This window comes from Falco cherrug, chromosome 13 (assembly GCF_023634085.1).
Source record: "Falco cherrug isolate bFalChe1 chromosome 13, bFalChe1.pri, whole genome shotgun sequence".
NCBI lineage: Eukaryota > Metazoa > Chordata > Aves > Falconiformes > Falconidae > Falco > Falco cherrug.
Window position 1 is genome coordinate 23,493,008 of NC_073709.1, and position 21,214 is coordinate 23,514,221.

A 21,214-nucleotide genomic window follows, 5' to 3' on the forward strand; every position below is an offset into this window, starting at 1 on the left:
GCACGCGAGGCTTTGCTCATGTATCGCTTTCACATCTCAGAGCTCAAAACAGCTTAGTTGGAATAACCAGCTTACCACAGGTCAGAAGAAAAACAGCTTAACAAAACTGCTGCAGGTTTTCATAGTTATTAGTCATAGCAATAACACAGGGCCTGTCCTTTCTCTTGCACGCTTGCTTAATTTCCTCCATCGCTGCTAATCCTTGAGCCGGTTGCAGCTCACACTTGCTAAGGGGAGGCTTGCCTTCCTCGGGCATGCTGGCACGATTTTCCTCAGGGAGCTGTGAAGCGCGAGGAGATTGCTATGCGTGGTCTGTCACAGCTTCTTCTGCCTGTGCTTTGTAGTCGTCCCCCCTTCCCTGAGTAGCGCTGCCTGTTACTGCTTTGCAAAATAACCGGCTCAGCACACAGCCACTTGTTAGTCAAGGCATATATTTTAATCCAGCAGAGACAGCTGAAATATTGCTCTCTGCAAAGCCTGGGAAGAGCTCTGAGGCTGTAACACCTTTGAGGAATGAGGGTAAAGAGGCAATACAAGAAATGATCTGTGCTAATAAGGGACCTCTGAGAGCGAGCCTCCCTAGTGGGCATCCTGGCTGACCCCTGCAGATGTGGCAGATGTGGATGCACGGGGGTGTTGTGTGCACGTGCACCACATCCAGCAGTTTCACCAGTAGCTGCTTGTGGAGCGGTTCCTCTGTTAGTTGCACGTGAAAGGAAGAAAAGATGAGACAACTATTTTGAGACTTCCACTTCCAACAAATGCAGTCATGTCAAGCACAGGTCCTGCCAGGGCATCTGAGAGTGAGATGAAACCCAGGTGCCCGTAGCTTGACTCACCCTCACCTCAGCTTACTGTGGATGGACCAACTCAGCTCAGGCAACCCCAGCCTGGCGGGCAAGCGCTGGCAGCTGCAAGCTTGAGAGGCTTTCAGGGGTACCACCGATACCCAGGAGGAGACAAAGAGGGAAAGAAAATATTCAACAGATTTGACCCATACACTTAGGACACCGCACAAGAGACTGAGCCTGAAGAGTGCCAAGCCCTGACTTGCAGGCAACCCCAGCACCACTCCACAAACTTCACCAACGTAAGGCCTCCTGCTGCGCGTCAGCATCGCTGGCCTCGGGAACTACAGCTCTGGGAGGAAAAGGGTGCATGCGCTCAGCACCCAAGGCAGATAACGACAGGATGAAAAGTACACGACAGCATCAGTCAGGGGAATCAAATTTCCAAATGCTCGAAAAACTCCTTATGCTGGGAGTCATAAAGGTCTGGGTGAGAGCAAATTAAGCTAACGCCAGGATTTAACAGCAGACTCTGACCACAGGCCAGGCTGTGCCACCTTTTGCCATACCCAGGGCCAGCTCCGTCTGAGCGTAAATGCCCCCAGGTACCCGCACACCAGCGCCTTTCAGCAAGTGGTCAAATGAAATGGGCTACCCGAGGCATACGCCTTCCCCAGCGATGGTGAGGTGGTACCGGCAGGTAATAACAGCGCATTCCCATCCACAGCGACTTCAGGAAAACGCTACATATGGCCGGGCAGCTGAAGTGAATCATGGCTGACAAGTGCATCAGCCAACCACTGAAAAAAATTAAAGCTTACTGAAGAAATAATATAGAAACACAACTTTGGTTATGACCTGTGAAGTTTAAATTGTATTAGCACTCCCTCTAGAGCTGATCTTTCTTGACAAAATTAATTAATTTTTATGGACCACAGAGCTTCCATCCCTGCACTAGTGCATTTGAGTTTCCAAAATTAGGTGGCAAAAATAGAACGACCAGAAATGATACTAGAAGACCAGAAACATCTACACTGTTGGTAAATGAATCTAAAAGGAAAGTCTTAGGGGAAAAAAGAAGATCCTGTTGATTTTTTTTTCCCCAGAGTGCTGCTGGAAGGGTTAAGGTTTTAGGGTCTCAGGTATGTGGGAGGATTGCCTTATAGTAAGCCAAATCACAGAGATAAAAATAAGCATTTATGAGACAGTTCTTTATGTTACTGCTAATTTATAGTTATGGCTTTCTTTACTCTTGTGGTAATAGTTTTGTGCTGAGGTGGTAGTTTTGCTGAAATTACAGGCTAATAACATTCGTTTTGTCACATCTCTGCTCCGGGCTGCTTCAGCAATCTCTCAGCTGCCTTCGCCCACCTCTTGGCATCCTGCCTCAAGGCCACTGCGTGAGCAGGTTCAGTTCTCAGGACGGTGCTGCAGACACAGTGAGGGCACGGCCTAGGTCCCATCTTGGCAAACATCTGCCCAGGGCCAGCTGCCTAGTGAGCGAGCCCAGCACTTGCCCAGCCCCACCATCACCTGCCGGGCCCCCAGCACAGGCAGAGCTGTGGCCTGGGGAGGTAACTCACTCCCCTTTAGCGCCCTCCCCACATGTGGCTTTACTTTACGCTAAAATAGCATGCAGCAGCATCAACACCCTGCCCACCCTGGGCTCCACTTCACCACCAGGCACCACAGACCCATGGTGAACTGTGCTACGCAATGGCAAACACAGAGGAGGAAGAACCATGGAGAAAACCTTGGCAGACTTGGAGACTCAAGGATGCATCAGCAGGGGAACCTCTGACTGCACCTCCTCCCCGCCTGGCAACAAGCATAAGGGTTTGGAGAAACTAAGTGCTTTTAACCCCTTCAAGCCCCAGGAAGGTTTTGAGCCCCTGGCACTCCAGACAGCGATGTCCCAGAAGGTCACTAGGGATATGTGAGCAAGCGAGCTCTGCGTCCTGAGCTTAGAGCTTGTCAACTGTGATGACCCTTGACACAATTCGCACTCCACTGCTGGTGCCATCTGCCCAGACTTTAGCACTGTTCGCCGAGGTTATTCTCAGAATTCCTCAATCTGATCAAACCCTGCCAAACATTGCTTGGTAAAAATACAAGACCTACAAAGGGTCTTCCGTCTCTGAGATGTCCTGCTTTCCTTGAACGGTTATGCCAATAACCTCTGACACCAAGAACAACTGCAAGTTTAATATGAGCCCTTACGTGGTATAGAAATTTAAAAATTATGACAGTCATTCAAAACACAACAGCATACTGCTTTTTGAGTACTTGGAGACCATGCACTGCCTATTACTTAATGTTGGTTGAAGAAACTTCTGCTTTAAGAAAAATAGCATTCTCATACTAATAATATTTCCAAGCAAAATCTTTCAAATCTTAAGGCTTCTGGCAGTAACACAAGGGTACGCTATGACACTGGCAGGGTGTCCCTATGACAACATAGGGTGACCCTATGACAACCAGGCAGGGTGAAGTACCTCACAGCTCCTACCGCTACCGAAGCTACAGCAGCTGCTGGAATGATGGTAACTCGGGAGGGCTACAGCCCTTTCTAACCTCCAGCCTAAGGGGCTCCCTGGGCAGTCAGTCCCATTTGGTTTTGTGCCATCATTGTGCCTTCGTTTAGCTACTCCTGCTCCCTTCCTGCTGCCTGTCCCTTGGTGGGTTTGCAGACTGCACTCACGCTCTCACCCTCTGTTTTCCTAAGCTTGCTTTCGATGCTTTCCTGAGACACAGCTGGGTTTCTTCCATAACCAATTTTCCTGGGCAAAGGAAATGCAGCAGATTCAACCCACCAGGACACGTACCCAAGGCTGTGCTTTGGCTATGTTCTACACGTCTTCCCTTTACTGCCACCACCTTAGACTCTTCTCCCAACACCTGGGCTACCACTGAGGTCACAGCAACCAGCCTGCAGCTTCTAAGCACACCTGACTGCTGCTGCTTTATTTGCAGTTCACAAACGAGCCATGCCCACCCCCATTTTATAGAGCTAATTACAATTCTTGCTGCCAGAACGGTAGTTTCATGCAGTGGTTCATGCACAGTTTCTGCACGTTTTCTTTAAAGAAGCATTTTTTCAGCGTAGGTTCCAGCTGAACTGTTTTAGTTTATATTTCTGTCTCCGCACTTCCGATAGCCAGGTTTAATATGGTTGCATGTGCAGTGTTATCATTCCAAAGGAAAACCAAAACAAATACTTTATTTTGACTTGGGGCTACATAGGGATTATCGTAGCTCTCCTTCTTATCCTCACGCCACAGCTGAGAATGTTCAATAAATTTTCCTGTTATCGTTAGTTCTTCTAAAATACCTTCTGCTTAACTGTAAAACTCACTAAAAAAAGATTGCCAGGGAGGTTCGAAAGCCATCTGTATTTTCCTGCACTGTAAGCCCCCGCCTGCAGGGAACCATTTCTTGTTGAGCTGTCTGGGTCCTACTGCTGAGCACACAGTGGCTCCCAGGTTTAATGCGGCGCTCGGGGCCCTACGGCTGCTTAGCGTCCCCCCGCAGCGGTAACCCCTGCTGAAGAGGAGGCCATAGTGCTCCTGTTCTATAGGAGATCCACACGCGTAATTGATAGTCCAGCACAGTTTCTTTCTCCCCAAGATGTGTATTTCAGCTAGGAGAAGAAAAATACCTGTACCAAAGCACGTCCCCCTCAGATTTGCACAGATAAACTGCGGTGACATTCACAGGGGCTGCATGTCCCCCCAGGCAGGCATTAACAGCAAAGCCGTACCTTTGCCTCATTCCTCATCTACCTGAACAGAAACATGTTCAAGGAGAACTCTACAAGTGAGCAAAGCTTTAAAAAAACCAAACAGTCCAATCAACCAAACAAAAAAACCCAACAAAAATAAATCACTGTGTAGAGCAACAAAAGTAATTTCAAAAGCAAGCTTTTGGAGGTTGCTCACGCACTCCTGCCTCCATCAGTACCAGGTGGGAATTTTAGGGAAAAGCTTGAGAGTCCATCATAGTAGATGAACCTGCCAAAGTTAAGTTTGTTTTAAACCTACACCTGTGCCATGGGGCAGCTAAAATTTGAACTTGGCTGTGCTACATGGGGGCTTGCACTTAATTAGAAAGGGGGGAAAGGAAAAAACAAACAAAAAGACAAGGTCTGAGCAGGTCTTTCACAGATACAGCTGTGTGCAGGCGTCTCCTATCTGCTTCTGACAGACATGTTGGGAGTTCAGTTACTCTAATGCTCGCTTTGGATCTCTCACAGGTTTTTACTCAGTCTAAAATAGGACAGGTTATTCCCCCCCAGCTTCCACATACCAACACTGAGGTTGTGGTGAATAAGAGTGAGAGGAACAAAACCCTCAATCTTCTAGGTGAAAATCGTTTGTATTTGCTAATACTCTTTATATGCTATGTGCCTGTTGCAATTAAACCCCTCACACCACTGGCAGTAATAAATACCATAGCAACACCGCTTCCTTCTCAGCATTTTCCAATTGGATACGCCGTAATAACAACCCTACCTCAGTCGGGCACAAGGCAAGCACGGAAAGCAACTCAGCAGCCAAGGCCACCTCCAGTCTCGGCGCCTGCCGTGGGCGGGCAGGCTGGAGCGCAGCAGCCTTCTCTTGCCAAGCGAGGGGCCCCCCGAGTTTTGGTGGGCTGTGCCGAGCACCCTCCCACACCAGGCAGACGTGTTGCTGCCACACACTGAACAGAAACAGCTTTGATGTTCCTTCAGTGATGGAGGAGGCAGCAAATAAGACATTGCTATTGCACAGAAGAGCTGGTTTATGCTGGTTGTGTTTACCCCTGAGCCCGAGTGCTTCTGACCTCAACAGAAACACTAAAATGCACCACAGAGTAATTAAAGAAACTTCATTACCAAATACAAAATTCAAATTGCAAAATGCAACACTCACCTCGCCATGAGCCGACACACCACGGACCGCCCCGGGAGTCGCTGCTGCCGCCCCTCCAGTCCAGTGTCCCAGGGCCACAGACCTGGCCAGGTAAAGCCCCTGCACCCCTGGGGACGGGTCCCCAAGAGCTGCCACACACACAGCAGCAAAGAGGCGAGGAAGGCTCCACAGGTGCGGGCCCTCTGCCAGGCGGTGCTGCCAGCGAGGGGCTCCTTCACAGCCCCAAGCCCTTCCCTGTGTGGGGCACTACACAAGCTCCAGCCCGAAGCACACCTCCAGGCATCGCGTAGGTGCTGCTCTGCACACGCTAACTCAGAACAAAACAGAAGCAGCAATACCTGCAGTTATCGATGAGAAAAGTCAGAAGCCACAGCACACACCACGTGGCCTGGAAACCTTTTGTCCCTGCTCTGAACATGCTCCCAGGTGCCGTCAATAAGAGCAGGGGGCTGGCACAGGTGGGTCGGGGCTGCTCTTTGCTGATGGGGCTGACGCTGCTCATCTGAGTCCAGGCCTGGTGGGCCAGCACGTGGAACACAAGCCTGCGGTATCTGGCACACAAATCTGGGGAAAAAGTGTAGTTACAAACCTTGAGCTTGAAATTCTGAGGGGCTGAGGAGGGGAGGGGAGCTGGGATGCAGAACACTGTGTGGGCAATGCTGTCCCTCTCTGCACTAATGGAAGCTTGCAGCACAGCAGGGAGGCTGCTAAGGATGAAGGAAAAGCCCGAGCAAAGAAAATAAAGGAGAATTCAGAACATGAGAACAGCCTCTAGAGACCTCAAAATAAACCCCCAAAAGTACATGCCTTCACTCTGGTAATTTTACCTTCTCCAGTAAGCACAGGGAATATACGGTATAACATTAGGCTGGATTTTCATCCTGGCCAGTGAAACAATGCTAGCGACTGGAGATCCTGTCACACCACATACTACAGTGGATGCACAAACCGTGTTAAAAATAGCTCCTCATTGTGCTCCTTGGCTGCTCTCAGTACAGTTTAGCCTCAGCTCTGCAGTCTGAAAGCTTATTCTTTATTGCTGTTCTTTTGAAAACGAGATTCACAATCCCATTAAGTGTCTTAATACAGGTGACAGCCGCGTTCACCAGACCCTCAAGCAAGAGGATGGAGAATGTACCACAAAAATGGGCACAAAGCTCACTGGGTCCAGGCTGACATCCTAAAGACTAAAACTTTATGTGCACGTCCAGAGCGGCTGCTGGCCTGCAGGAATGGCTGCTGCGCGTGATCCTGTCATGTGTGCTCGTCCCGACCTGAAAGGATCTCTGGTTCCTGCCACCTTCGGTTGTCGATTTCTTTGCTGAGGTAGCCAACAAAATAATAATCATTGCTGCCAGTGTCGCTGGCAGGTGACACGCTACTAGGGGCATCATTCCTGTTGCTTTCGTCTTCACGTAAGTCCGTGGTAAGGTCACCTCCTTCTGCAGCAGATGACAGACAGCAGAAGCCTCTTTGATGTCTAGCACTCTGGTTTCCACAAGTTCCGTAATAGTTCTCAGATACCGCAGTAGTGAACACAGACAGACTACAGACACGGGTACCCTCAGGCTATCAAAGCATCGTTTGAGACAGGTCGCAGCCAGACCTCTGGTGATCTCGTTCCTGCTCAGCAGACACCTGGCCCAGAGAAGACACTGGAGTCCACAGCGTGGGACACCGCCGGGGTGCCAGGATATTCCCTTCACAGAACACCCGAGTTCAGTTTACAGTGACCCTGGCAGTGTAAATCCCGATTGTACTGATACACAGCGACAGAAATCTGAGGAAACAACCTGAATTATTTACGACCAAAATAGCAATATCAAACTTCTCTACTGATAACACTCAAGATGACACAAACCAACAGCAACAAAATGGCTAGCCAGAAGTTCTACACAGTAACTTACCCCCCCCTTGCTGATCTTATCAGCACGTATTCAGCACAGAGAAAAGCACACCAAAGCAACTGTAATGTATAAAATAGTTTATTACTATAATAAATAAAATTAAACTTTTTTTTTTTACAAATATTATTTGTGCTTGTTTAAAAATGTTGAATAGGGCTATCGTTAATGTAGGTGGCTGCATTTGTAACTGAAACATTCCCAGACAGTGCATATAAATACATACATACACACACTGTCTATCTACTGGCAGCTGCTTTGCTGACCACAAAAATAGTATCTACTCGTTCTCTTTTTCTAGTCATGCTTCATTGAACAAAGTGACAAATGCAAAGAAAAAGAACCAAGAGTATGTGGTGGATTTCTGAAAGGATAAAAACAAGTGAAGTACATTGAAAAGCGCCAAAGCAACTGCATTAACTGCATATCAATAAAGTGTCCATGCAGTAGTGGCTAAATACTGAAACGCAGACAGGTCTCCAACAGATGTACAAATATTGATTGTATGTAGGTACAATAATATAACACATTCATTAGAAAACTTGGTATTTCTTTATATAGCAGTTCATCCTGATACAAGATTATTGAACTTCTTTCATCTACAGCTAAAATTATTCTTTTTCTATGTTAGTGGTCACAGATTCAGTGGGAAGAAGAAAAAACCCGTGAGCCTTTCAGAACAGTTAGTGGAAACCCCAAACTGTTTCGATAACCTTAGGCATTTAGATCCAGTTACAGAGATGTTCTGGGATTACACATCGAATATGTTTACACAACACTCAACAATCAGCTTGACGAATTACACTTGCAGGTAAATTCACATTAGCTTTGTCACACTGGAAAAAAAAAAAATCTTCGAAACAAACACTTTTGTGAGATGACAGGTTAGCTCCCTGATACACAAAAGTGCTTAGATGATAGTTACGTCTCTCTGTTTTCTGAGGGGAGAGGGTTACTGGAGTAATTCATTACCCTAATAAGAAGGCATTAAGTGGAGAAAGAAATGTGATTACCAGCAAGTGATCTCCATTAGATTTAGAAAGCAAATCAAAGTGCTTCATCTTTAGGCAACACCGTAAATACTACAGAACATTAAGAAGGAAGGAGAATGGAATCACAGTTTGAATTATATCACTTATGAAAGGGTCTTAAGGCTAAATGTTGGGTATATCTTATTGCAAAAAGCTTTATTTTTATTTAATGGAATCAATGCTTGCCACAACAAGGAGGATACAGTATCCTACTGTGCCTCACCTCAAATTTCTGGAGCTTCCCCTGCACGGGACGCTCTCGAAAAGGTTTGTCTTAATAAATTGGAAGTGCAGCTGAAAAACACAGACTGTTATTGCCAATAGACTCACAGGAGACTACATGGAAATGAAAAATTCAGTAGAAGATGCTTTTCACCACCTAACACCAGGACAAGAAAGCAGAGGTGCAGCAACCATGTGTTATGCTGCCCATGAGAAGAAGGATAGGCTCAGCATCTTTGAGACAGCCTCTGGCACCAGAAAAAAGAAATCCATTTATTCCACCATCCCTCTTGCAGGAGAAGCCACAAGAAGCACTACCAGGGTAGCCTAGCTTCAGAGATACTGTGAGCAACAAATACTAGTTTATTCCCACCGACTACGATACAGCATTCTTCCAATGTCACGTGTATTTCTGCTTCCTGGCTATCACAATGCTTGCCAGATCTTCTCTCAGTCACAATATTTGCCAGACTAACAGTATAAAGTTGAGGCCAACTAGAGAAACCAAAAATCATGGCCTTAAAAGTTCAACAGTTAACAGACATGATACTAGCTAGGACATTCTGTGGATGTCTACTGGGAAGATTTAAAGCTCCCTTCTTGAACCGGAATTGTTAAATGAGGGATGCGCTTTTACTTAACAGAAACGCAATCCATAGACTTATCTATACATAGATATTATATATATGTGTGTGTATGTACACGCATCTGCACAAGTGTAATCATACACCCTGTTTATATAGTAAAGACAAATGTATTAAATTCTTTCACAGACTGGTTAAGAGTGAAAATATATCACCAGATATTCACAGTAAATATCTTGTTCAGTTCATTAAGGGAAGTACTGTAGAAACAGAACATCACCTTCAAAGCTGTTAAACAGGGTGTTCGCTGGGATTCAGGGCAACGCTGTGAAAGAGATTTAAAGCAAGAATGGTGGGTTTAGAAGTATACATGTAATACCAGACAGAAGTAAATGTATCTGAACACAGCAGGGGTGAGGGTTGGGTTTTGCTTTTTTAATCCTGTCCTGCATCTTGATATTCGTTCTAACATGAACTTTTTAAAAGTTCCCATTTTGCAAAACCATAACCCAGGCTCCTTCTTCTCAACCACCTTCTTTGGATTGAAACCTAATTCCATTGTATAGTAAAAATGGAACACACCATGTCTTTTAGATTAATGCAGGTTATAGCAGGTTGTTAAATGGCAGAGCACTATGCCAGAACACAGTTAAAACTGAGGCTTTTTGTTTTTTCTTATTTCTCATAGTATGTACAAGCATTTAGTTGTTAAGGGGCAGAGTCCTATGTTCAGAGATCATTCATTTCTAAGCTAGAAAATAATTTAAGTGAAAAGGCTTGGCCAACATGTAAGAGAGAAACAAAAGAAAAAGGAAAAGCTGACAAATAAAATGAAGGAACAAGTCACAATTACAGTGGGTGCGTGTGCTGTCCAGCCGCAGGCAGCTAAGCATAAGGTTCAATAGAGAAAGACAGATTTGTAACACAGGTGCTTTCAACCACCCTCTAAAGGAGAAGCGCTGCATCAGCAGAGCCTGGGCGCTACAGCACAGGTCCCAATTAGTCCGAGGTTCAAAGGAGTGACTAGTCCCACAGTGGGCAAGGTTCTGCTCATTTTAACCACTTGGTAGCCCAGGAATCCAAAGACCAAAGCTCATCCTAGAGCATATAATTTTTTCAAATTCTCTTACAACATATACAGGCTACTGAGGGGTGACAACTAGTTGTAGTTCCTGCCAGTTCATAAAATCATAATAAAATGGGTCTGATCTCAGTTACAGCTGTGCAAATCTCAGTGACGTTGACCGCTGTCAGTGCTGACCTGGAGCAAACGCCCTGAAGGTGTCATTGGTAGGGAGCAGAGTTTCTCTGGAGTTTCAGGACCCATAACACCACCAAATTTGGCCATAATCTTCGAAGACATTAAATTTTAAGCATAATTCAGGAGTGTATTACTATCTCTGAAGGCTTTACAAATGGATTATAAATGGCTTTACAGGCCATTATAACAGCCTCAAAAAAGCCTTTAAAAAAGACGTGCTGCACCCACCTGTTGCCACGCAGGGTGTGCAGGAGTGCAGCACTGTACCAAACACTGGGCTACGTGACCAGTACCCCCAGTGAATGGGGACTTGTCCTCCTTTATTCACAGCTGTGGCTAATTATGGGGCTTGTAGGGCTGACCCTGCCATGACTCCAGACCTGGGCAGTCTGCAACACCAGAATAACCTTTAACATATCCCTGAGGGTACATAAAAATACCACTGAGAAACATCAACTCAGTAGCAGCAGCAAAGGGCCAGGCAACCTGCAACTTCACATTTAATTGTATGTCCGCACTGGAATTATGGAGATACTAGGCACATACTTTGGAGGTTATAAATATTTCCTCCCTCATCCACCTGGGATAAGCTAATGTCTACGTTTATCCAACTGCAGGCAAATGGGTGACGCTTTCACAAAGTGCTTGCTAAATTCAGCAAGACTTTCAGCTTTTCAAAAATTTTACAAAGAAAACCTAGTGTCAGGAACATAATGCTGATGAGGAATTTACCTGGATTAGGCAACTGTCTCCATGCCAACCTCCCAAAACTTGCTGGAACTTTTGGGCATCGATTATAAATCCTTGTATATCAGTACACCTGTGGTTTACGTAGGCATAATTTCATTATCCAATTAATGTGCTGACTGAGGAAGCTAGAAAGAAAAAAAATCCTTCAACAGTTTCTAACCAAAATCATTGTTATATGGATTTCTTAGGGCAACTATGCCATAGCTACTACAGGTAACTGTTGCCACTTATCCTCATTAAAGCACCAAACACACAGCGTGACTTTGGTCAAAGAGAGCCTTCCTCAGTACTGTATGTCGGCAGTGCGTAAGTGTAAAAGACACCAGTTACCACTGGAAAAACCTAAATGTGGAACCAGAAATTAAGGAAATGGCATCTCAGTTTCAGAGCAAGTCACCGCTCTCTTGCCTTTTGTGGGAGAGAAAAGGTAACTTACAGATTTGATCCCAATAGCTGTTTCTCGGGAATATTTCAGTCCTTAGGCAAGAGCTCACCATCTGTGGGCACTTCCATATCAGTCCAGCGTGTGAGAAAGCCCCTTGAAATCCAATCCTAAACCAGCTGCCTCTAGACCTGGAAGTGGTGGTGCTGCGCTCGGAATAATCAGCATCTTTGAGAGCAAGGGCAGATACCGCAGGAACAGATACAAATAAATACACTGACTTCAAGACCTGAGCTTTGCACTGCACGGCCCCACCACTGTGCCAGTTCATCAGTGGGCTCACACTTCCCCAGGGATGCCCGACACAGTTCCGCATGGCACCGTGCAATCATCAGGCCAGCAGAAATCGTTTCAAATGGGTTGTTTTCCTTGTCTCTTCCTTACTTAATGTGAACAAAAATCTTCCCCCAAAAAATCATGTGATTTTTGTAAATGAATTAGTACCGTGGAAAAAGAGTGGGACGTAACTACTTCCACACTGTTATAGACCTATCGCCATTAAAGAAATGAAAACCAAAAAGTGTTGCACCATGTGGCTGAGCTCTAACCTAATGTTAAATAGTGAACATACCGGATCAGTGGAGAGAATATACTGTGAATATACACCTGCATCCCAAGGTGATAACCCAAGCCATGACACCAGCTATGCTACCCTATCTAACAAATAATGAAGAGTAGTTTTGGTAAAGTGCTTCAATCTTCCTCCAAAAAAAGTTATGAAAATATAAGTTTTGGAAACATCTCCTTCTTTAAGAAGCAGTTCTTTTTGTTTCCTTGCTACAATAGCACTTGTATACAGTAAGCACTGTATTTCTACCTCTACTAGCCATTTGCTTACCAGCTAGATTAGATCAGGAGCAATACATCTGGATGTAGAGGAAAATGCCACAATCTATAATCTTTCAAAGTTCTGTGAAAGCCTTTGGCTACAATGAACATTATCAAAACAGAAACTTCTGAATAAGAATTTAACAAGAATTAAAAGAGCAGATTTGTAGCAAAACCAGGACATAAATGCCACAGTATATTTTCATGGGAAGGCAAATCTGCAGGACCTGTTATTGATGTTCACAGTATGTTGTGCAGTGGGCTATGCTGCACACCCAGCCCTCTGTCCTCCAGTGGCTGGAGTTGAAAACAAAAGCAATAAATATTCAAAGACATCTGAGAGAGGACTTAAGTTTTTTAAATTCAGCATCCTTGACTCAGTGAATGAGAACGGGGAATATCCTGTTTATTAATAAACCTGAAATACCGTGGCTATTGTTGAGGATGGTGTTAAACACAATTGATTTAGCAATATGCCAGTTGGCAGTTGCAAAGTACAACCTTTTTCATCTTTTTAGCCCTTTCTTTGACTACCCAAAAAAACCTCCAGTACCAAGTAGCACACATTCTACTGAAATTAAATACATCTCCTACTGCTTTTTGCATTATTACAGACATATGAAAATATACTGTGACATTTAACATGCTGTACAGGTGACTGAGACAGTGACAGCAGCAGCTTAAAAAAAAAACAACCAACCCACCAAACGCTGAAAACACAAGCACCCTGGCAAGTGCTTATTCATATAGGCAAAACCCAAGCTAACGACGTAAGGCATGCTCCAAAAACCTCCAAGGTCACCTGGGGCTCACGGGGATGGCTGCTGCTGTCAGAATTCTTATTCTAACATCACAAGGGAGAGAGGGGAAGTGGGGGAGGAGGGGAGGGGGAGAATGGGCAGCAATGGGGGAAAGAAAAACTTTAGAAACTGTACCCTTGCTGTCAAAAAGGCTTCACTCAGCTGCCATCTTGACATGAGGTTGCAATTCCTGTTACCGTACCTTTTTAGACACAGGGAACATGCTTAGTGAACTGGTCCCTCACTCGTTTTCAAGAAAGATTAAATTTAAAATGCTGGGGGTGGGGGGTGTTTCTTTGTTTGTCAGTTTGTTTGTTTGTTTTTAAAAATAAACACCTCAGCTAGCTCCAAACATATCTTTTTCTGATTCTGGAGACTGGGGCCTTGATATTTCAAACAATTCCTGTGGTGACTGGGAGCTTCTTCTTGAGGTTAATATCCTAAGTATCTCAGCGAGCTGTTTTTCTATATTGGTCATTTTTGTGTTTAAAGCCTTGATGTCCTCTTTCAACTCGTGTTTCACTTCTAGCATGGTGGCCTGAAGAGTCTGTTCTGGGATGGGATAAAAGGAATGCTTGACCTCGGTGAGGACCGGGCTGCGGTCCTGCGGGCTTCTTGTCTCCCCAACGTTATCCAAGCGCAAGTCACTTTTTGTAATGCCGCTATCACAAGAGTCTGTCTTCTTCAGAGTAGCTTCTCCCGAAGCTTTAGTTCTCTCTGGTAAAGTCTCCATGGACTCTGCTTTAGAGACCTTGTTCCAGTCTTCACCTTTCCCACAGGCGTCTTTGAATTTGGCCCAGCCTTTGCGTCGAGGGTAGTCCCCCGACACTTTGCATCCAGCATACTCCGATGTCGGGGCCTGCAGCTTTGCCTGGTCAGAGGCCCCTGACGTTGAAGCAGACTGGTACGAGACAGGGGTCGCCGGACTCTCCCGTACTGTCACAATGCTGGCTTTGACCACCGCGCGGGTGGAGGAGTGCTCCCCCAAAACGTTGCCCTTCTCCACATCCAGGTCATCGGGATCTCTGCCCCTCTCTGCCGCCAGCCGCGCCTCCTTCTGCTGCCTGAACCTCTGGAACAGCCGGCGGACTGGGTGGTCCGGGGGTAAGATCAGAGGGGCTTCGTTTTTCCTCTTCATTCTCTCCTCTTCTTCACGTTTGACGTCGCTGATTTTTCGGAACACAATCTACAGGGAGAAAGAGATGTCACTGTGATTAACTGTGCATTTGTTAAGGGTAAAAAGTTGCAGAGAAAGAATTATTTGAACAAATTTATTTTAACTGACAAACACACAACTTGTGCACATTTATAGCAACCCTTTCAAGTGTCTTGTGTGGAACGTGGCTTATTTCATTATTTAAGAGCATATACCATCTGTCTTAAAAACACCAGAAAGAAAGGGAAAAAAAAAGAAAAGGATTCCTCCAGTTCTGAGAGGTCAGCAAGGCAGCGTCATTGTAAATATAATGATCCCAGGAAGTTACTTGTTCTACTTTGTGGTAAAAGTGACTTCTTATATTTGTTTTCCTGGCTCTGTAGTTTAGCACCAAATCTCTAATACTACAAAGAGCCATTGCCTGTGTCTTACATCAGTCTCATCCCAGAGCTCACTCGCTACATGCCATGCAAGAGGTCTGATATTATTTCAGTGCAGCTCAGCCACTAATGGGTACAGCAGAGACTACCCTGGACTCACCAACAGCAGTTTGCAAAGTGCTTTTTGCCCTCCCTTCCTTCCCACACCTTCTTCTAGAAGTAACCTGCACTTCAGGGATGAGGCAAAGCTCCAGTCAGTCCCACAGTCAAGGGTACAAGGACAGTAGGGAATGGGCTCTGCGAGACATGGGGAAGCTGTTCATGGCTTCTGTACTACAGAAGCTGGAAGAGCTTCATGTCTTGATTTACTTCTATAGGAAAGGGGACATTTTTGCACAAAGAAACATCAATTTTCCATCTAGCCTCTGAATTATATCCTCCTGAGCCTGTAGGCTAAGCAATCTCTGTGGGAGCAGCCCAAGGGTCTCATGGTATTGATGAAAGCTTCCCAGTGCCCACACACAACCCTGAAGTGCAGCCAGGCAAGGTTTCTTCCCTAGACTTGACAGCCACACATTCTCTTCAAAAAGTCCATCTGTTTTACACTGGTATTGGTATTTTCCAAGCAAAAAAGACCCTCCAGTGTGGTATAAAAGAAGAACTAGCAATTAGTCTGGTTTGAAAATGGGAGGTCCCCTAAACTGAAGAATAAAAGATGTAGCCCCCAGCTTCTACTCAACACTGATGCCTAATCTCTTTAGCTGCTTTTGGGAAAATCCACTCAAAGTCCTTACACTCCACTGCAGAAATAACTTTCAGATTCAAATCATTATTAGGAAATGTGTAAATAAACCCATCCCTCTGTTGCAGACAGATTTAAATTAAACTAAACATAATAACACTGCTTCACTGGCACACACAAAATGCATGTTTCTCCAGACTCCAGTGCTTCTTGACAGTTTTGTCATTGTGAAGCAGGGGAAAAAACATCTTAACGCTGTGTGTTTGGAAGGAAGAAGTTGTCAGACTTGGCAGCGTTTCCCAAATACAAAAGAATAAAATTAGCAGGAAGGATATTTTATTTCCAAGCCGCAATTAGGAAACTAAATGTGAGATAAGAATAAGAAAACAGGGTACTTGACAGTATTTTTTTGTCTCCCCAGGAAACCCAGTCTGCAGCGAGCTCAGTAGAAAGCTGACAAAGCAGTGTAATCCTTAGATGTGGAAGAAAATCAGTTACTTGCTGGGAAGGGAGAATCAATACAATGCTCCAGGCTAACAGCTTCCCGCACACGGGCAGCCCCCGCTTCAGCTGAAGGAAGGGTGTCAGCCCGGCGTTAGGGCAGCTGCCCTGCGCGCTCTGCTGAAGCCCAGCGATGCCACGCCGGGTCTCAGGGGCTCACTCCAGCAGTGGGCTGAGGCTGGCTCTGGTGGCACAAAGCCCCCGCAAACCAAGCCAGGTCAATTTGTCTCTGCAAAATTCTGTGTCTCCAAGCCCTCCCTTCTCCTGGCATTTGTATCCACGTCCCGCACGGCGCTGTGCCAGATAGCCGTGCAGTCAACGGGCTGACGTCACTTTGTACATGAGCATGTCGTTGTACATGAGCAGTCTCAGGCTGACCTATGGATCTGGACCGCGTGTTTTCCTTAAAAGCTCAGAAGGAGCATATGACTGGGTAGTGCAATGGTCACCCATCAGGGAAAACACTTGGGTGCTTGAAAGGGCTAGAGGCCAGGCTGCTTCACAGAGTCCTTGTCTGTGCCAGCCCCTGCTCCACACAGCCCACTCGGCACCTTGTCTGCTAAGCACTGGAGTACCTGTCACTATTTAATGACTGGCTTTTGTAACATAAGTGGGTAAGATATTTGACAGAAGCTGCCCTGCTACAGCACCATACACAGATGAGAGGGCAATGGAGCAAATCTCAAGCAAAACCTTATTAACACCTAGCCCTACCCATACTTATACTAGCCACTGCATCTCACGCAGCTGGTAGCATGGTCTCCATGCTGGAGTACCTAAAAGCAAATTTACTAGCAAATGCAAAAAGGTGAACGCTGAGAGACAAGTTGTTGGAAGTGCTTATCTCCCCACAGCCCCTGCTGCCTTCCGTCACACTGCCTAGATGAGCCCTGCTGATGCCGAGCATGCTGGGCTGTGGAGGAGCTTTCTCGCTGTGTGATGGTCAGCCTCAGGGCCCTGAACATACCCTCCCTCCTTTGCCTTCAGGAGGTCAGACTGCAACAGGACAGGAACGTGTGCGGAGGGAGCAATTACATAAATACTGCCTTTGCCATGGGTAGCTGCTACCATGCTAATGAGACCCATAACTCCCATTTTCCGCATGAGGCCTTACACCAGCTACAAGGCAAGTACGCCACAGCAGCAATCAGCTGCCTGAGTGCAGAAATGCAATCCTCAGGTCTCCCATCCTGCTTGACATCTTTTATACGTATAGATTTATGTGACAGCTGCACCCATGCGGGGCAAATCAAACCTACGCGCATTTGCCAGGGGACACAGCCTCCAACTCTTGGCCTGGCTTCTTTTAACTAACTCCTAAGGCACTGGATAAATGCCTGTCTGAGAGCAACTTGTCTCTGGGAAGCCCAGGCGAAGCTGTCACCGGTCTCCTTTTTTGCAAGCTCCCCAGTGCCACGTTTTCTCAAGACAGCTCCATATTTATGTATTAAGCAAAAGTGTTACAACTATCCGAAGCTCAGCAGTAATTGAAAAGACTTTACATAACAGCATTTTGGATTTGTTTCCCTGTCTTTTTTAAGATTAAATGCAAGTCCTTGTAAAAAGCACAAATAACTGTTTTAAATGGACTGTTTTCTTACAATTGTTGAGGAAAAAGCAAATTTTAAGTGGTTAAACAGCTTGAGTAGCATCCAAGGAAAATGTGGTTGTTATGCTAATGTATGTACACCTGCTGCCACAAGCAGTAAAAGTACAAAGGAAAAGAAAACAGGTTCTACAAAGGAAGAGAAGTTTGGACCTACACAGCAATTTTCACGTGGAATTTGATAGGGCTACAAATAAGGATCTTAATCAAAGTTAAACCCAAAAATATTAATGGCAAGGATACTTTTTAGAGCAGTTCCTCTCTACCTCTCCAAGCATTCATTTTTGTCTGGGAAGGGATGCTGCTTTGTACCCTTCAAAGTCTCCTAGCCCACGTGTTATATGCCATGCAAACACAGGGAGCCTCTACTTTGCAAGCTATGTAGTTCTCCATAATGTCGTCCCCTTCAAGAGCTCAGCACGCAGCAAAAATCTAATGGGAGCATTTTAACAGCATGTGAAGACCAAAATATGGACAAAGAACCTGAACTGAGATGAAATAACACAACATTTAAACACAAGGCCCAAAAGTGCATTCTTTAAACATCTAATCTCAAGTCTCATTTCATAATTCCATTTTTATTAAAAAGGTGCTGAATCTTGTAGCTCCACAGGAAAGCCTCCCAAGCTGCCAGAAATGTCAGTACTGTGGGGGCATCAGCCTAGATTAGCCAAAACTTTAAAAAATAGCTCTGTTAGGCACCAATTACTGCAATCGTATGAACATTTAGCTGAGGCATGCAGTTATGATGACTCAGTAACAATTTTAGTTTTGGTCAACACATTGAGAGAAGCGGAGAAATGCTCTGACACATCCCAGTGCCCTCCTGCACCCGTATGTCCCACTGACCTATGACAGCACACAGCCTGTGGCCACGTTCCTGCCTGTGCATGAGCCACATCCAAGGAAGAAAGATGGGTAACACCCAGCACATTTCCCTTTCCTCAGTGTTAACTAGCTGTGAAGTCTTTAGTAAGTTTTGGGGAAAGACTCTACCTCTTTTTAACCTTCAAAGAATTTTCAAGCCATATTTGTAGAATCCATATTTTTAGAGATTGAGGTCAAGATTTCTCCCCAAGGTATTAAAAATGAGGTGGACATAAATGAATACTTGAAATACCTTATTTGGTTGTCAAACGTGGAGTACCCAGCAACTGTTACTTGGATTTTCCTGTGCTCAGCACTGAAACCCAAGCATCATTTAAGTAACGCAACATGGGCATTTTTCATGAATAAAACTTCCATAATTTCTTTACTATAAGACCAGAAGAACAGATGGCAACATGACCTTCAGTAAAAGGCAGGCCATAGGATTGCTCTGAAGGGGCATTCCCTAAAGGGAACCTTGTTACAACTAGATTGCATCTTTTAGAAAAAAATCCAGTTTGACAGCAATAAAGAATCCATCATCACATCTTGATAAAAAGATTCCTGCAACTTTTGCTTCAAGACTGAGTTTGCTTGACAACAGTGACATTTCTGTTCCTTTCTCCTTCAGACACTTAAAAATTAACTTTTAAAAACTGATTCTAGAGTCTTATGTTTAAAAACTTCTGCAGAAGTATTACATCTAGTCAGCTACTACTGTGAAGGATTTAAACAACAGTTTTTCTGATATGAAACAGGCAAAGTTCACATCTTTACAATTTTCAATTTAACTCTAAGCTTTCCCATTTTAAATCTTTGCAGATGTTTGAATTATTACCTACCTCCCAGCATCTTTAATAGGCAATGCTCAGTGCTTAAATTCTCAACTCTTGCCCAGAGCTAGAATATGTAGTTGATTTAGCTAAATGCAAGATTCCTTTTAAAATGTCAAGTAAAACAACTAATCCTACAATGAGTCTTCCAGCTGTTACCCTCCGCTGGCTCACTGCTACCCACTGCTCTTACCATCTCATACTTGCTGATGTTTCTCTAGGACTATCTAGCATAGCTCCACATTGTTTTTCCTAAGCAGTAATAAGAGGGCGATCTCCACAGGGGTACTCCATTTGTTTCATGAAGACATTTCAGAGAACCTACGCCCATTGGCCATTAAAACTGGACTGCCTTGCAACAAGATAAAAGGCTGACATGCTCAACAACAGCACTATCTCATCTGGTCAGATGCAAATATAGATGCAGTTATTTAAGTGCCTGTTTCCTTTACACAAAGATAGGGGTCGGGGCACGAAGAATATGACAGCAGTGTCTAACATCAGACATGACACGAACAGGGGTAGGCAGGGATTGATTATACAGTGTCTTATTCAATGTGAAAACTACAGCATCAAATGACAGCAGCAGGAGTCACATACAAACCAAAGACATGTTCATGGTTCTTCACCTGAGTGCATCAGACATGTGAAAAATGTTAATAAAGGATGTTCTGAGTGTCACAAATCTGCACAGATTCAACAGACCAGGCAAATGTTCAGGGGAGAAAGCCGCTGAGGATGGCCAGACAGACAAAACTGGTATCCTGCTCAGAAGTTACAACACAGTTGGAAGCTGCAAATGGATTTGTAGTAACTGCCACCTAGGGAAGTTTTGTTTTTATTGCCTTCTTAGGCATCCCTAGGCAGCCCTAAATAATCACATAGGCCTGGAACTCCCTACTGAGGAATCACATAGGCTCACTTACTACTGAGGAAACATTCCCAATGCGGATGATAGAAGAAGTGCCAGAGGGAAAAACATCAGAAGACAACATAATAAAGGCTCGAAAATCTGAGCCTTAAAGATCCAAGCAGGTTGTTCACCTATTTCAGACAACGGTTTGCTCTCGTTATGCCCTTCACTTGCATACAGGGAGAGACAGGACCAACGAGCCATGAGTGTGTAGCGCTACACAGATGTGACATTGCTTTGGAACTTGCCCAGGTTTGAATAAACAGCTAAAAATGGCATGTTGTTTTGGTGCACAGGGGCAATTAAGAAGTCCACTGTCTCTAGTTAACTCTTGTAACGAACAGCCCACTGAGGTGGTTTCACGTCTCTGAACTGTTGGTCGTCCATGAACCACACTAGAACGATGCTGCCTGCCGAACTGTAGCAAATCATGTTCTTTAACACTCCACACACTTCCAGGAAGGTAACCCAACAGAAATGCGAGGCAGAAGTAACTTACTAGCAAACGTATTTTGGTCTTGTTGTCTGATTGTAAATGCAACTACTGTGCCAACACTGCATGAGGCAGTCTTAAAAATTAAGGGATGCTTCATTTAAAACACATTATGAATATATTGAAAACCTTATCCCGTCAAATGCTATTAAAGACCGGACTGCATCTGAAGTTGAAAGGATCTTTTGGTCTTATGCAAAAAC

General features: G+C 44.9%; 1 protein-coding gene across 1 annotated transcript in view; it reads right to left on the bottom strand.

Moving 5' to 3' along the window:
• Positions 1 to 7,742: 7,742 nt before the first annotated feature.
• The window catches only part of KCNH1 (potassium voltage-gated channel subfamily H member 1), a 187,452-nt gene continuing 173,980 nt past the window's right edge, over positions 7,743 to 21,214 (bottom strand). Inside the window, exon 11 of the mRNA XM_055726116.1 lies at positions 7,743 to 14,706. Within this exon, the coding sequence (XP_055582091.1) occupies positions 13,858 to 14,706 (849 nt within the window). The 3' untranslated portion in view covers positions 7,743 to 13,857. The remainder of the gene's footprint in view (positions 14,707 to 21,214) is intronic.